The sequence below is a fragment of the Peromyscus maniculatus genome, chromosome 1 (assembly GCF_049852395.1).
Source record: "Peromyscus maniculatus bairdii isolate BWxNUB_F1_BW_parent chromosome 1, HU_Pman_BW_mat_3.1, whole genome shotgun sequence".
Lineage (NCBI taxonomy): Eukaryota > Metazoa > Chordata > Mammalia > Rodentia > Cricetidae > Peromyscus > Peromyscus maniculatus.
In genome coordinates, this window is record NC_134852.1 from 35,889,732 (window position 1) to 35,906,890 (window position 17,159).

General features: G+C 49.1%; 1 protein-coding gene and 1 long non-coding RNA gene across 2 annotated transcripts; one reads left to right on the forward strand and one right to left on the reverse strand.

Moving 5' to 3' along the window:
• Window positions 1-885: 885 nt before the first annotated feature.
• Window positions 886-10,988, reverse strand: Psmc4 (proteasome 26S subunit, ATPase 4). The gene is made up of 10 exons (XM_076574912.1): window positions 10,384-10,988; window positions 9,482-9,580; window positions 9,185-9,371; window positions 7,538-7,794; window positions 7,365-7,458; window positions 1,959-2,126; window positions 1,800-1,876; window positions 1,506-1,674; window positions 1,274-1,329; window positions 886-1,084 (listed from the first exon to the last, which is right to left on the reverse strand). The coding sequence occupies exons 1-10, from the start codon at window positions 10,417-10,419 to the stop codon at window positions 971-973; spliced, it is 1,257 nt and encodes a 418-aa protein (XP_076431027.1). The 5' UTR covers window positions 10,420-10,988; the 3' UTR covers window positions 886-970.
• A 118-nt stretch (window positions 10,989-11,106) lies between these two features.
• LOC121827997 (uncharacterized) lies at window positions 11,107-16,750 on the forward strand. Its single transcript, XR_013049366.1, has 3 exons — window positions 11,107-13,181; window positions 15,514-15,655; window positions 16,317-16,750. It is a non-coding gene; the product is annotated as an uncharacterized LOC121827997 (long non-coding RNA).
• Window positions 16,751-17,159: the final 409 nt, after the last annotated feature.

Here is a 17,159-nt window from a genome sequence, read left to right on the forward strand (position 1 = left end):
ACCATAGAGGAAGATGATTCTAAATAATAGTAAGAGAAACTGGGATTCCACCTGATTAGAATGATGGACAGTCTGAGCTGTCTAGGGTACAGAGAGGAGCCTGAGTCTTCAGAACCCTGCAAGGTCAAGCAGCCAGACAGGGTAACAGGTGAGCAGAGGGCAGACCAGAGCCTTGAGAGCCACATTAAACTATGCTTAGCAGCTGAGGTGACAGAGGATCACAGAACGGAGCAGCCAGCCTCTTCATAGAGATGACCAAGAGAGAAGCCCCACAACCAGGGAGGGTAGGCAAAGCTTAACCAGAAATGGAACCCCTGGAGACACCAGGACAAACAGCGCAAAGCCTCAAGCATAAAGGAAGGTAGAAGAGCTTTGGCTAGATTATGACTCGGGGATTAAGTCTCATTTGCCTGGGGAAGTGCACTTAGCCAGAAGTTGAGTCTTCTGCCCAGCAGACTTGGTATGCCCAGGCATGGAAGAGTGCATCTTGGGAACTTGTCCCTTACAGGCAGACAAGCATGTGCACTGGGCTTTTACTGTTTCCTTGGCAACCAAATACACCGGTGCTCTCTCTGAGAGGCTGCAGAGGGAGAACAGACTGAGGGGTCTCTGTCCCTGGCCCTTGTGCATGTAAGGAAGGCAGAAATCCCTGAAAATCCAAATGATCTTCCTGTAGAAATAAGAGAGGGGCTTGAGTCTGTGGTCAAGGCTTCCATCCCCCTTCCAAAATCTCTGAAGTCACTTGGCTCACACTCTTTGCCCTTCTCTCACGTTGCATCCCAGGCCAGGAACCTTGCCTACTTATTTGACAGGAGACAAGGAAGGACCCAGTGGATCCTATTCAAGATCCATATTCCCCAAAGGAGTTTAACACCTAAGAAGAAATTAAATAGATCCAATCACGTCCATTTATTGACTAAACCAATCCTGGGTAAAGAGAAAACTAGCTCTGGGGAAGTGTGGGGAGGGGTCACTTGTAAAACTCATGTTCCTGCTCATCTTTCTTGATCACGGTCTTGTAGGCTTTCTCGAAGTCCTTGGCCAGGACAATGTAGCGGTTCTCACGGACAGCCAACATTCCACTCTAGGAAGGGATGGGAATAAAAATTGCACTCCAAGTACCACCTTCCCCACCCCAAGCCCCATGACAGGGACGGAAGAGACAGGCCCAAGAACCCAGGGGTGCACAAGGGGAAGGACAGACTGCAGAAAAGAGCAGAGAAGGGAGACATCTTTAAGCACCCCTGCTCAAATCAGAGAGAATCTTACTCACCTCCTGACAGATGGAGTTGATATCGGCTCCTGAAATCTTATCTGGCCGGGCCACATCTGCAGCAGCTGAGTTAAAGAAACCTTTCTTCACACAATGGGGTCAGTTCTTGGAAACGGATGTTGTCCTGGTCACGCCCCCCTCTTCTGGACCTTCCCCTGTACTCCCCAAAAGGTGGTGATTGTGATAAGGACCCACTTTCTGCTGGGTCCCCTCTCTCACTTCTGAAGGATACAGTCTTCCAGGTCTACCTCCTCAGAGAGGTTCATCTTGCTGGTGATGGTGGAGAAAATCAACCTCTTCTGGCGACGGTCAGGGAGTGGGAATTCAATTTTGCGGTCCAGACGTCCTGGCCGAAGTAGAGCTGGATCCAAGGTGTCTGCTCTGTTTGTGGCCATGATTACCTGGCATGGGGAGGGACCGGCTCAGACTTCTGCCGCCCCTACAACCTCTTTTCCTGTCATGACATCTGGCCCTCTTCAGCCAGTCCCTAGACCATACCACCCCTTGCCAATCCCGAACCCTAAACCTTCACGTTGACGTTTTGGTCAAATCCATCCATTTGATTTAGCAGCTCCAGCAGGATCCTCTGAACCTCCCTGTCAGCTGAGAGTAAGAAACATGGTCAGTCCAGGACACGTCCTTTGACAAGCCTGCACAAGATCCAGCTTGTCTGGGCACTACTCACCTCCTGTCTGAGCATCAAATCTCTTGGTGGCAATGGCATCAATTTCATCTATGAAGATGATGGCAGGTGCATTCTCCTTGGCCAGGCGGAACACGTCCCGGACCATTCGGGGGCCCTCACCCAGGTACTTCTGTACAAACTCTGAGCCCACCACACGGATAAATGCCGCTGAGGGCAGAATGACAAGGGTTAGAATGGGGACCATCCTCCTTTGGGCCTTTGGGGTCCCTGTGCTTTAACTGACCCTGGGAATTTCTGAAGATGACTTTTTTTTTAAATAACTACCCCTAGTAGCTGGGTAAGGTACGCCGTTGGGCCCCCACATCCAGTCACTACTCTTACGGAGAAATCCCAATCATAAACCCTGCACATACATGTCATTTTGAAAACTTTTTAGAAGAATCAGAATGTTAAGTACAAAACAAAAACTAAAAACCCCAAATTCCAGAATGCATGCAAAATCAGTTGACAAAACAGTAATGTCCATAGAATAAGAAATTAGAAATAAATAAATAAATAAATAAATAAATAAATAAATTAGGGGCTGGAGAGATGGCTCAGCGGTTAAGAGCACTGGCTGCTCTTCCAGAGGTCCTGAGTTCAATTCCCAGTAACTACATGGTGGCTCACAACAATCTGTAATGAGATCTGGCACACAGACAGAACACTGTATACATAATAAATAAATAAATCTTTAAAAAAAAAAAAGAAAGAAAGAAAGAAAGAAATTCGACTCTCTGGCCAAGAGTGCTAAGTTCATGTTTGCTCTATGAACCATACTTGTTGGTTTTGAGGAAGGATTGATACACAGCCCGCCCTTGCCAAGAATTGGAAATTCTCCTGTTGCAAGCTCTGCAATGTTGTGGAATATTTAACGATGCACAGAATGTATTGCATTGTTTTACGTTGCATTTGTTTAATCTGCAAAACTGTGTTACTGAGCCTGTCTAAAACACCTGATTGGTCTGAATGGTCATTAGCTAGGCAGGAGAGAGAAACAGGCGGGGCCACCAGGCAGAGAGAACAAACAGAAGGAGAAATCTAGGCTTGAGAGAAGTGGGAAGAGTGAGAAAAAGGAGGACAGAAGGACACCAGGGGCCAGCCACCCAGTCACACAGCCAGCCATGGAGTAAGATGGAAAGAAAGAGACATAGAATAAAGAAAGGTAAAAAGCCCAGAGGCAGAGATCCACGGCTAGGCCCCGGGTGGAGCTGTGGGAGTCCAATTAGCGAGAAAGAGAAGGGTTTATATGAGCGAGAATTGTTGAAACCAAGGTTGGATAAAGCACAGGGACAAATAGCCAAACAAATGGAAACACATGAACTATGAACCAAAGGCTGAGGGGCCCCCAACTGGATCAGGCCCTCTGAATAGATCTCTGAAGTATTCGAAGGCCACCTGTCCAAACAAACAAACAAACAAACAAAAAAAGCCCAGAGGCAAAATGTAGTTAAAGAGAAATAGGACAAGTTAAGTAGAAAAGCTGGCTAGAAACAAGCCAAGTTAAAACTGGGCATCCATAAGTAAGAGTTAGTCTCCATGTATATATTTGGGAGCTAGGTGGCAGGTCCCCAAAGAGTGAAAAAAACAACCAGCTACACTGCACTGTTGGGATTACACATGTGTGCCCAGCTCTGAGCCACTTTCTCACATCCCTGGAGAATCAAAGGCCCTAAGTCCATCTTCTTTGATTGACAGCCGGCGGCAGCAAGGTTGATCGGGCTTGTTCTGGACCTTCCCTCTGGACTTGTTTCCTACTAAGTGGGTGGCTGCATGCCATGGGGAACACACTCCTGGGACTCCCCTTCCTACCACCAGAGCAGGGAGACACAATCCATACACACAGGCCAAGCAGGAACTGAGCATGCCTGCAGACTGGTGGCCTGACACTCCCTCAGGCCCAGACTTCACATTTGGCTGAAGGTACGAAGAAGTATCCACTTGCCCTCATCACCTTGGGGCTCACCTCATACCTTAACCTCAGGGCTGCTCCTAGACACACCTTCCTTGCTTTGTGCCCACAAGAAACCCATCTCTGGAGTTGCCTTCTCTGACTGGCTCACCCAGTCTCCTGTCCATCTTTTAGACTGTTCAGCCTCTGCTTCCTCCCACCTACCCTGGACCAGTCTCCCTCTGAGTTGCTCACTCTTGGCAGTTAGTCGCCATCACAGCAAGCAGATGAAACCCTGTCTCAACCAGGACTTTCCCACTGCTCCACCCCTGCACCCTCTTGCAGTGACAGAGCCTTCTCCAGATGCACTCAGCACAGAAGAGGCCCTCAACTTCTGTCTGCTCTTGGCCAAGGTCACCTGTCTATGTGGAAACTAGTGGGTAACTGGTAAATTTCAAAGATGTCTAGTCTCCAGTTCAGAGCACCTTGACAATGTCAACTTCCTGCTTTTCGTAACTTCTCTGTGACACTGTAGGGGCCATGAAGTAATACGGAGGAATCTGGGTGAGGGGCACATTGGAACTTTATAAAGTCACTTTCTCAGGAGATACTTAAATTAAAAGATGTTTTAAGTAAGGCAGCAGATTTCCTGAATTCCAAATATAACACAAAGCTTTATGATTTTATTATCACCTTCGCAAATAGCCAGCCATCCTCTATATCATTTGTCTGGCTTACACATTCCTGTATCTTACTGAGCTCTCCGAATCCATGCGCACCAAGAGCCTGCAGCTTGGGGTCAGAGGTCTCAGCATCAAATCCTAGCACCACAGCTAGTCAGCTGGTGACCCTGACAAGTTACAAACCTGCGTTCTCACGAGGCAGGGCCACAGGCACTGCCCGCTCCAGGGCATCACCACACAAACCAATGCCACCAAGGGCCAGCATTATGGAGGAAGACCAGAGAAAAGGACAGAGGGCGCCGCACACATTCTCATCAACCTGCCCTGGTCCTTAACATAGCTCGGGACTACCTCGCAGTCTCCCTCAGCACTGCTTGCGTTTCCACAGCCAGTTTTAAATCTTCCACTGTCCTTTAGCACCCTCTCTATCTGCCTTTCTGCTGTCAGAAGACCTCACCTAAGCGCACCAGACAGCAGCGAGCCCTCACGTGACCGCTCGGCTTCCAGTTCTCCTTGCCAGGACACTATCTTCCCTCACCCTCGCCACCCTGCTGACCCTCCATCTAAGCCCCACCCCCTCCTCTGCAGGGCTCTCTTCCCACCCATCACCTCCCTTGTGCTTGTATCACGTTTCCAGCCAACTAGCTCCTCCCAAGGCAATCATAATACCTAGCTCCTCCCAAGGCAATCACAATACCGTAGAATCTTCCCTATCTTTGTTGTTGATGGAGTTTCTCTGTGCAGCCTCGCTGTCCTATTCTGGCCTTGAACTCAGAGATCCGCCTGCCTTTGCCTCCTGAGTGCTGAGATTAAAGGTGTGGGCTATCACAGCCTTCCCTACCTTAAACCATCAACATCAACCCTTCCCAACTATCTCCCCACGCCCACTTGCCCTTGAGGACATTGACCCCAGGAATGGACACCTGCTTGCTTGAGTGTCTCAGGAACTAGAGCTACTTGGCACATGGCAGACACTCAGTGTCCAGTGTGTTCCAATGCCAGTTTCTGAAAGGTACGCACAACTTCCCAAGAAGAGTAGAACATTACAGACATCTGCCTAAAGAACATTACAGACGTCTGCCTAAAGAACATTACAGATCTCTGCCTAAAGAACATTACAGATCTCTGCCTAAAGAACATTACAGAAGCCGGGCGGTGGTGGCGCACGCCTTTAATCCCAGCACTCGGGAGGCAGAGCCAGGCGGATCGCTGTGAGTTCGAGGCCAGCCTGGGCTACCAAGTGAGCTCCAGGAAAGGCGCAAAACTACGCAGAGAAACCCTGTCTCGAAAAACCAAAAACCAAAAACCAAAAAAAAAAAAAAAAAAAAAAAAAAAAAAAAAAAGAACATTACAGACGTCTGCCTAAAGAACATTACAGATGTCGTCTAGCTAACACTGTGGTTGTATTCACCACTGCTATTACCATTTTTATTCACCTTCCCAAACCCTGGCTTACACTCACAGAAACAACTAGAGAGGACATGCATGGATGAATCCAAGTCTCCACTAACAGCCCACATCCAAGTGGGACAGTGCATCCAGGTTTTAGAGTTCTGGCTGAATGTTCCCTGGTAATGAAATCTCACTGTCCCATAGCAAATCCACTGCTCCTCTACCCCAGTTCACCCCTCTATCCTGTCAAAGCCAACAATAACTCCAGGATAGCCTAAGCCAGGACTGAGAAGTACTCTTGAGTTACCTCTCGCCAATTACACCTTCTTCATTAGCAAATCTCAACGCTGCCACCCCTTCACTATCCATCCGTCCCTAAGCACACGGCATGAGGCTAATAAAGGGGTCTCTAAACCAAGTCTTCTGATTGGCTGTTGGATTTTAGACTAAAAATACTTTAGTCTATTTATAATCAGGCACCTCACGATCTCTTCAGCCTCACCCCCTATGTGCTGCCAAACAGCCCTACTCCACCAGCCACTCGGCAGGAAAACACCAAAAGCACGGATTTGCGCTAGTGGTCTCTATAGTCTCCCCATGATGTCCCTAAGCCCTTCCACCTCTGGGTCTCTGCACACATTACTGTCTGACCTAAGTTCCCTCTTCCACTCTCTGTGCCCGACACACTCCTCCATACACCCGCTTCCTCTGGGAAGTTCTTCCTGAGGGGCCCATGCAGGACGGTCAGCACACCCAGGACACCTCCTGTCCACCCTGCTTCCACAGAGTGGTCTGTGGACTGCACTCTCTCTAATCACTTACCCGCTTGGCTTCGGCTCAGCAGTTGCGTTTATAACCAGTGAGTCTGACCCCATCATAAGAAATACACTGTATTATTTTACCGACTCCTCGTAATCACCCTACGGAATTAGGGTGTTTGTGATTGTTTGTTTGTTTTGAAAAGGGTCTTGCTGGGTAGCCCAGGACAGTCTCAAATTCTTATCTTACTGCCTCAGTCTCCTGAGTTAGAATTAAGCATATTTGCCAGCATTTCCAGATAAAGACTTTTTTTTTTTCCTTCAATTTGCCCTTATTGAATAGACAGGGTCTCACTATTTAGCATTGGCAGCCAGGACTGCCTATATGGACCAGGGTGGCCTTGAACGCACAGTAACCCACCTGCTTCTACCTCCTGGGTGCTGAGATTGAAGGCATGAGACACCACACCTGGCTCACTGGCTTTTAATTTTGAGAAAACTGAGGCACAATGAGGTGAAATCACCTGCCCAGACTGCACAGCCCACAAGAGACCCCCCACCTGTCCCCAGAGCCTACATTTACGGATACTGTGCTATGCCATTTCCCAGGGAACCCGAGGAAGCACGAGGCAGGGTGAGGATCGAGGTCACAAGAGCACCGGGGAGGCAACCAGGGGCTCACCTGTCGTATGATGTGCCACAGCCTTTGCCAGCATTGTCTTTCCGCAGCCAGGTGGGCCATACATGAGGACACCCCGGGGAGGATCGATGCCGATCTGAGGGAGGTGAGAAGGGATGAGCCAGGAATCCTGTCAGCCACCCCAGCAGGCCCAGGAGGCCTCTCCCTGCCCTCACCTGCTTGTAGAGCTCGAAGTGTGTGAGTGGGAGCTCCACGGCCTCCCGCACCTCCTGTTTCTGGATGTCCATGCCCCCGATATCCGCATACATCACATCTGGCTTCTGGTCTGAGGTGAGCATCATGATGCTGCTGTCGGCCTCCGGAGGCAGCACGTCCACCAGCGCGTTGCTGTGTTTGTGCAGGGCCACTGAGGCATTGGGCTTGAGCAGCTCCCGATCGATGGTACTGAGGATGCGCACATAGTAGTTGGAGCCTTTGGAAAGGAAGGAAAGAGAATGGAAAGGGGGAGACGCTCCCTTTACACCGCAGGGGGCCCTTTCTAAGGTTTCGCATCTGGACCCAGATCAGCCCCTCTTGGCCTCCAGTTTTGCCTCCTCCAATCCAGCGCCATGCTCACGCTTATGAGTTCCTTGTCTGTCTACAGCCCTGATTCTCTCTTGAGTTACAGCTTTGGTGACCATACGCCATGTTCTGGATGTCCCTGGGTATCTTTCAATGTGTCCCGACACAATACTGCTATTTTTCTCTAAACTGTGCTATTTCTCCTGGATCTGTCTCAAGGACACCCACTGTGCTCGAGTTCCCAGCCAGAGGAATAAGCCTCATATTGGACCCTTCTCTCCATCCTTTCAGAGCCCCCACTCACTGTGACTTTCCACACAACCTCCCCCATCGATTCAACCAGTCCCTCCTTTGGCATCACCTGTTCTACAAGCATAGCTGTACTGTCTAAGTCTCTGCATGAATCCCTGGTCAGCAGTCTCCATCCCTCCTCTCCCATACTCCCTGCAGTTACACTAGTAATGCACAGCAAAACATGAAGCTAGACATCTCCCAAAACAACCTCAACTCCCTCACTGTCTCCTGCAAACCCTCCCCTCCAGCCACACTATCTCGGGGGGCCCACCCTCTTCAGGCTTCATCCTGGACATCGTTCTCCCTTGCTTCCTCATAGCCCAGCTGTCCAATCCCAAGTGATCATACACCTCTATGTAGAACCTTTCTAAGCACATGGCTCAGTCCGGAGCAGCAGTGGCCAGAAGCAGGCCGGTGTAAGGGCAGGGCATGGATTTCTGTTCACCGACAGCAGTTACTGTATGCCGAGCCCCAAGTTTACAGAGCCCCGAGTTTTAACGTGCTGCCAGTGCTTTCAAAGCGCAGCTCCTAACCCAGCAGTGGTGAAATAAGCTCAACGGGTCACGACCGTAAGTCCGTTTAAGTCAAACAGACTACAACAGAAACATCGGAGGTACAGCACATACAGGGTAAATAATCATGTTGGACTTTCTTTTGGAGACAGGGTCTCTCTATGTAGTTCTGGAATGCACTATGTGGACCAGGCAGGCCTCAAACTCAGAGATCTTCCCTGTCCCTGCCTCTTCAGTGCTGAGATTAGAGGTGTACACCATCACCTGGCTAGCGAAACTTTTATATATATGCATACATGAATTGAGAGGTGCAAAGAGCCACTCAGGAAATAAAATACACATCTTCTTTTGGACTAGTCGATCCTCTGGCCATTACATCACCCTGCCTTGCTATCCTTAGGACGTGACAATTCCCAGTTCCTGGCCTACGGAGGAATCAGGTGTTGGACAGACAGAAGAGCCACTGAGGGGCCCCCAACCTGCCCGACCACTCACCTGTGGTAGAGCCCACAATGGCTGTGTTCTGATCCACAGCCTCCAGAAACTGACCAATGACCAACGGGATGCTCTGGATTCGCTTCACTTCCTCCTGGGCGTGGAGGAATTCTTTCTTCAGATTCTTCTGCTCATCTTTGATATACTCCTCCTGCACCTCCAGGAACTCCAGCTCCTGCTGCAGCTTCTGTAAGCACAGAGCAAAGGGCTGTCTGTAGGCCTTGCTGCACCAGACTGGAAGGTGGGCGCAGTCTGTGATGGGGGCCCCATGAGGGTCCCGGTCAGGGCTGAACACACCTTGTAGCGGCTGTACAGGTCCTCCAAGTCCTCGGGTTCAGGCCCCAGAAAGGACAGGCCAGTCTGGGGCCGAGACACAGACAGTGCTGGGATCTCATCCTACAGATGAAAAGGAAAACTTGGCGTTGGAAGTCGAGAATCACCTCCTGAAATCAACTCCAGTGCTTTCTCCCCATTTCACCCCCAAGCCACTCAGGCTCTAGCACCTGACCGAACTCGAGTTCTCTAAATGAATACAGGAACTGCTCAATCCCCATTGTAGGTTTCTCCTATCAGGCCCCTTACACTGCTCACGTCAACATCTCCCGTCTGCTATTACAATGCCCCCTAACTAGGGTGCAAATGTTACAGCAAACTCCGATACCAGACCCCAGCATCCCGGTCCCCTCAGGAGTTCACATGGTTTTTAAGGTCAGAGCACATCCAGAGTTTCATTACTCAGTTTCCCCGGCAAAGCTTTCATGTCAGACTCCCAACTCACATTAAGGCCAAAGGTCACTCAGCCAAGCCACAAATAACACTTAACGCCTCCCCGTCCAAGCCCCAACCACGGTCGGTCCACTAGCCACTTGGCCACCGACATCCGGGGCCACGGGGTCCCACTACATCCTTCTCCACCTGGTCCAAGCCCCAAACCGAAAAGCTGCTAAGCACAGCTCTCCCGGCCTCGAAATGGCTCGGCTTTAAGGAGTCTCTGAGTTTAACGCCACTTCCCCTGCCGCTCTGCTGTTCGGAGCTCTGCCGCCCTCCCGAGAACACGGCCACCCAGCCAGGCCTCGGGACCACGCCAAGCTCTACCCCGAGGCCTCGGAAGCCACCCAGTGCCGGCCTGCCTTCCCGGAATCCACTCAGCACGCCACTTGGGCCTAGCTCGCGCAAAGAAACCCAGATTCTCACCGCACCTGAACCTTCTCCACCAAAATGCCTATCTCCTCCATAGTGACCAAGCCGGCCTCCGTGCAGCCCGGCTAGTCACGGCTTCCGCTGACGCCAACGGAAGTCCTTCGCATAGAGCATCTTGGGAAACGTAGTTTAAGGTATGGCCGGGGGCGGACAGGCTGGGCGGGAATCGCAGGCAGGGCGGGAAAGACTGGGCCCTGGGCTCCGCCCCCAAGACGTGCGCCCGTGCTCTGCGGGCCCGCGAGGCGGTTCGCGCGTGCGCAGCCGCTCTCCTCCGGCGCCGTCTTGCTCCGCGGCGGCTCGCGCGTCGTGGGGCTTTCTCTCCAGTAGGTGGCGCGGCCGCGCTGCTCTTGAAGACGGTCTGCGGAGATTTGTCAGAGGGCGTTCTCACGTTCAGCTGAGCTGTGGGACCTGAGTTCGGTTCTACGGAAGAATCTCTTCTGACAGTCCTCTGGCCGCCACCGGCGGCGGACGGAAGCAAAGGCCACGGAACGGCGAGGAGCCAATCAGATCGCACCAGAGCTGGAGAAAATGAGGCAGCTGCGGGTGCGTTAGAGCCCTGCCGGTCCCGTCGAATCTTCCTCTTCTCTTTCTCCGTCTTCTTTCTTCTTCATCGGGGGGGGGGGGGGGGGGGTGGAGTTGGGCGGAGAGATGGCTCAGCGCTGAAGAGCACTTGAGGCTGTTGTAGAAGACCCGAGTTCGGGTCTCAGCGTAGACGTGGTAACTGACTCCTTTGGCTTCTGCGGGCACCTGCTCTCAAGCGCACATCCCCACTTGCAGATACACACACCTACACATAATTAAAAGTAATAGCAATAAATCTTTTTTTAAAGGATTTTATTGTTAATTGTGTGTGTGTGTGTGTTAGAGCGTGAGTTTGTGCACGTGCATGCAGTACAACGGAGGCCAGAAGAGTGCGTAGGAGTCTGTGGCACTGGAGTTACAGGCTGTGAGCCATCTCTCCGGCCTCCTGTTGAATTATTATTATTGTTGTTATTATTTCCCTCCCAGGTGCTGGTAATGGAGCTTGGGGCCTTTTGATATGCTAAGCAAACCCAGCTAAAATTCTTGGTATGTACTATGTTCTCTTTTACAGAAAAGAAAGAGGTGTCAAGCCCTAAAGTCACTTGAGCAACTGGCAGAGATGGCAAAGCATGGTTGGAACCTGGATCTGTCTGTGCTCCTGGTCCAGGGACATACGCTACCACACTACACAACAGCTACAGTGTTTGTTAAGTAAACTTTTTATTAGAGTGTAAATAGGGAGCAGGCGTAAGTCTGCGCAAACTGGACTCCCTGTACGTTCTCGATGGTATGGAGAATGATCTACGATAGCTGTGATACTGGCCAGCAGGTGGGTTCCTTTCCTCCATCAGCTGAAGAATTAAAAAGCAGGAAAAGAGTTCCACACAAAGTAAAAGTGAAGTTTAGTGGCAAGCAGTGCAGACACGGAGAGAGGGAGACCTCTGACCGCTAGGGGAGGTTGGGGTGTTATTTGGGTTTACGGTGTCCCACCTGGTGACTGCCACGCCTTTCTTCCGTTGATCTAATGATGTTTATGTGGCCCTTCAGTAAGCAGACCTTCGTCTCGGTCCACCAGCACAGAAATAACTGAACTGTTGATTGGCTAGGGTAAGAGTGGGCACCCCAGTGTTCTCTCCTTGTTGTGGTGTAACAGGTGTGGAGAGGCCCACAATATATGGGGGAAAGTGGTACATGGTTCAGAGAAATGGAAACTTACTGCTGGGTGCAAACCCTACCAAGAATTGGAAACTCTATTTTTGGAGGGAAAAAAAAAATTTAAAAACTGTGGGCCCAGGGCCTTATCCTGTTTTTCAGTTTTGAATGAGTGTTCCATATATATGTGTATATATAAATAGCTATAATGTATATATTTCAAAAGAAAAATAGCAAATAGCAGATAATGAAACATCATCAAATTGTGAGTTTATAACATTCAGCAGAGATTAGACTAGAGATACCCCATCAAGGCGGCTGGAATCCCCACTGGAAAGCCCCGGGTGGGGCAGAGTATCCTCTTAGTGGAGGCTTCCAAGAAGAGCAAACGCATACAGATAACATCATCAGATTGGGCACTTACAGTCAGTCATCCATCAAAAATGATTCGGGAAGCCCCGTTGAGGCAGCCAGGCTCACTTGGCTGGAACAAAGTATCCTCTCAGGCGAGGCTTCCAAGGAAAAGAACAAACGCATGCAGCAGGTAGATAACATCAAAGCTGGTGCCTCCAGTCACCTGGCAGAAACCACCTCTGCTTGGTTGAGAGTTCCAGCTGGGTAGGGGATTCTCCCACGGCTGAGCTTGGGCTCCCGTTTCCCACTTCAGCCATTTTTATACCACCGGATAAACAGCAGGAGCCTCTGGTGCAAGTGTGTGCCTTCCAGGCGTTCACAAGGACACAAGGGTTTGCTGCGGCTGTTGTTTTACATTTTTTATTCTAGGGGTGGGATGCACCAGAACTTGCAGATCAGTTCTTGCCCTCTGCCACCCAAGTCCTGGAAATCAAACTCAACCAAGCACCTTTCCCCCACTAAAGCCACCTCACTGGCCCCCACACATTGTGTTTATGATTTTATTTTTATTCATGTGTATGCGTGTGCACCATGTGCACACAGAAGCCCTTGGAGGTCGGAAGAGGCAATGGAAACCCTGGAACTAGAGTTGCAGGCTGTTGCGAACCTCTGAGTGGTGCCAGGAATGGAACCCCGGTCCTCTGAAAGAGCAGAAAGTGCTCTTAACCACTGAGCCGTCTCTCCAGTCCCGCTCCTGGACACAGTGGTTGTAAGCACACTTAGCTTCTTGCTGTTTTCCTTTCTCCTAGTTACAGAGTTAGAGGGATCAGCCTCCCCTCAGACAGGGCTCTGCGGAAGACAGATTGAGACAAACATGTCTGGGTCTGGAATGGAGGGCCCACTTAATGCGCTCCCACAGCACGTGACAGTTCACCAATACAATGCACACTGCACTGCAGAGCTGTTACCCAGATCGACCAACCAAACACAACCGCTCCCAGGGCACCCCATACTCCCTTTGCCCCCAGTAAAAGGATTCACTCATGCTGACAAAGATGTCATTGAATTTGAATTTTGAATTTTCTCCAGACCTGTACAGTATATTGTGTTTATCTTTTTAGAAACTTATCATTATATTGGCGAGATTCTGTTATGTGTAAAAAATAGTTTCCATTTTTGAAAGATTCCCACTGGGGAATATCCAAATATGTTTCTTTCAGTAAACATATACATTTATTTGGGGACTATACTCAAGAGTGGAATTGGTGGCTGAGGGAATGGCTCGGTCAGTAGAACACAAATGTGAAGACCTAAGTTTGTTCCTCGGAACCCATGTAATCCCTGTGCTGAGGAGATGGAGAAGGGAGAACCCTACAGCTCCTGTGCAGTCTAATTAGTGCACCCAGGCCGATAAGAAACTTAAAGGAGGCAGATGGCATTCCTGAGGATGACACCAGGGTTGTCCTTCAGCCTCCCCACAACCATGCGCCATGAACATGTTCACAGACATGGAAATGAGCTTTTGTAACTGAGCGGAATTGGAGGCCATAGGGGCAAAGCGTAGCTGGAGGGTTTTCTCGCCGGGTCCCGCCAAACCCCGGCAGTCCCTTAGCCCACTTATAAAATAAACATACAGACGCTTATATTATTTAAACTGCTTGGCCATTAGCTCAGGCCTATCATTGTCTAGCTCTTACTCTTATGTTCAGCCCATTTCTATTAATCTATACTTTGCCACGTGGCTCGTGGCTCACCGGCATCTTCATGTGCTGCTTGTCATGGCGGTAGCTGGCAGTGTCTCTCTGCCTCAGCCTTCCACTTCCCAGAATTCTCCACTCTTTGTCCCAGCTGCCTGCCTGGGTGACCCCAGGTGTCTCCCTCTCTACCTCCTGTTCTCTCTCAAGCCTAGATTCTTCCTCCTTATTCTTTCTGCCTGCCAGCCCTGCCTATCCCTCTACTGCCTAACTGTTGACCATTAAGCTTTTTATTAGACCAATCAGAAGCCTTAGGCAGTCAGGGTAAAACAGTAACACATCTCTACATAGTTAAACAAATGCAGCATAAACAAATGTAACACATCTCTACATAGTTAAACAAATGCAGCATAAACAAATGCAACACATCTCTACATAGTTAAATATTCCACAACACCAGTGCTTCCTGCCCAGTGCCAGCTTTATGCTCAGAAACTCAGAGGTTAGTCACACCTGGCCCAGCCTCTCTGTTTACAGTCCAAACATTTTTAATTTTCCTCAAAGGGAAAACAAGAAGAAAAGAATGGACAATTTTTTAATTCTACCTTTCACCTTATATCTACTAGACATTCCATAACCTTACAGCTTAAAATCTATGACTTCAAATCCATGATCCGCCCTTTGCTTCTAGTCACTCCAGTTTCCAAGCACCATGCCCAGTTCTGTGTGGTCCTTGACCAGCACTGTTGTGGCATATCCCCCAGAGAAGACAGCTTGGATATGAGTTTAAGCCAATAAAGTCTTTACACTGGGTGTTTAGGATCTCAGTGTAGCACTGGACCTTTCTCAGGATGAGCTTCTAAGCACAAAGCCATATCCTGGTTGACATACTTCAGTTAACAAGAAGAGTTAGCCAGAAGCAGAACTCAGAGCCCAAAAAGCACTTTGACTTTCCCAGAGCCATGGACTTTGATGGATTAGGTCTAGGGTTTTGTTTGGGCCAGTGGTACTGTCTGTGTGCGGAGTTTTACAGCCTGAATGGCACTTCCATCATGGAGTCAGTTGTGTTAAGGTCTGGGACCCTGTTACATACTTTACCTCATTTTCTTATCTTCCATAGCAGCCTTAGAAAGTTGATGGCAGAAATAAGAAGTAGTTGTGTAATTTGTTTCAGTTTTGGTTTTTGAGATCACTCTCTATAGCTGTTGACTGGCTTGGAACTCACTCTTTAGACCAGGCTGGCCTCGAACTCAGATCCACCTGCCTCTGTCTCCTGAGTGTTGAGGTTAAAGGTGTGCACCACCACACTGGCTACACTAATGATTCTTAAGTGCTTTATGCATACCACCAGATTTAATCCTCAGAGTGGTGCTTGAAGTGAGAGCTCTGGCTTCCCTATGTCCTCAGGTCCTACATGAGAAACCAGGCTCAGGAGGTGAAGTTACTTGCCACGCACTCAGTAAGAAATCACAGAGATGGCATTAAAGTCAGAGTCCAGAGTCGTAACATCGTCGATAGTTATTATTGATGTGTCCAACATCTTACACAGGTAAGCCAGTCTTTCTCAAGATTTAGGAGATCCGATGCTCTCAGGAGTTTTGCAAGCTAGACCCACCTTTCCCTGTACTGCATTATGAAGACCCTTCATGGCACTCCCCAGAGCAGCCCGCGGGGGCTAGTCAACACACAGGGAAGCTAGAATCAAGAAGGCTCACTTCACTTCATCTCTTCAGCTTTAAGCCCAGAGCTTGCTTTCTCTCTGCTCCACCACCATGGCAAAGAAATCCTAACTGGTCTCGTAGCTGGAACTTAGGGCCTTGGGAGAGGCTCAGTAGACAGGAGCAGGCAAACAAGAAAACGAAGATCGCCAGGCTGATTGAGAAGGCATTCTCATTTACAGAACGCACCTGGCACCAGTTCCAGTTAAAACAGCCGGGCCAGAGTGTCAGCTCATGGTTCCTAGGCCTGACGCTTCAGAGAAGTCCAAGGCTGAGTGCTGGGGTGGGTGGAGTTCAGTGCTAGATGGCTGCTACATGTGTTGATACCCAGCACACCCTCAAAATGACGGGGGACTGGACCCTTAATTAAAGTCTTTGAACTTTACAGTGTTGGCGTTTCATTTAAAACGTAACACTGTGCCGGTTAAAAGAGAAGCGTCTTTGTGCTTCTCCCACCGTCTGAGGCGTGGTGTGCACTCATCTGGTCCCCAGGACTGCTCTAACGGTACCGGAATGGAGACCTTCCCCGTGCTGGGAGAGAGATGGAAGAAGGCTTGAACCTCTCAGAAGAGAGTGAGGATAATAGTAAAACGAAGAAAGGTTAACTTGGGGGAAACCAACTGTGAGTTGGTCTCTAACGACTGTTACTGGGTTAAGTAAACTTAAACACTTTTTTTCATTTTATTTTTTAATTTCATGTGTGTGTGTGCTGTTCCTGTATGTATGTCTGATCCCCTGGGACTGGAGTTACAGTTGGTTGTGATATGTGGGAGCTGGGAATTGAACCTGGGTCATCTGCCCGAGTAGTTAGTATTTTAACTCTAAGCCATCTGTCCACTATGAGACATTCACTATGGGCTATAATACAATTTAAAAGATTTAGTGAAGTATTCACAAACTAATACTTTAAAAGGAAAAAATAAGACCAGGCGCAATGGTGCACGCCTTTAACCCCAGCACTTGGGAGCAGAGGCAGGCGCAGGCCTGATCTACATAGCAGGGCTGTGAGATCCTGTCTCAAAAAAACCTTTTCAAAAATCTTTTCAGGTTGAATTTTCAGAGTTAAAGAAAACTTCTAAGAACTGCCCACACTCTTAGCCCAGATTCTCTTCACACATATGTGTATGATTTGCATATTTTCATGATATACCAAAAATTCTGCTAGAATTTGTATGTGGGTTGCATTCAGGAAGACTTGGCATTGTAACAATATTGGCACTTCTGATCTGTATAATGTGACAGGCCTATGTAAGCCTTTGATTTCCGTTTTTATTCTTTTTTTTCCTTTTCTTATTTTAAATTTATTTATTTATTTATGTTTTTTGAGATAGGGTT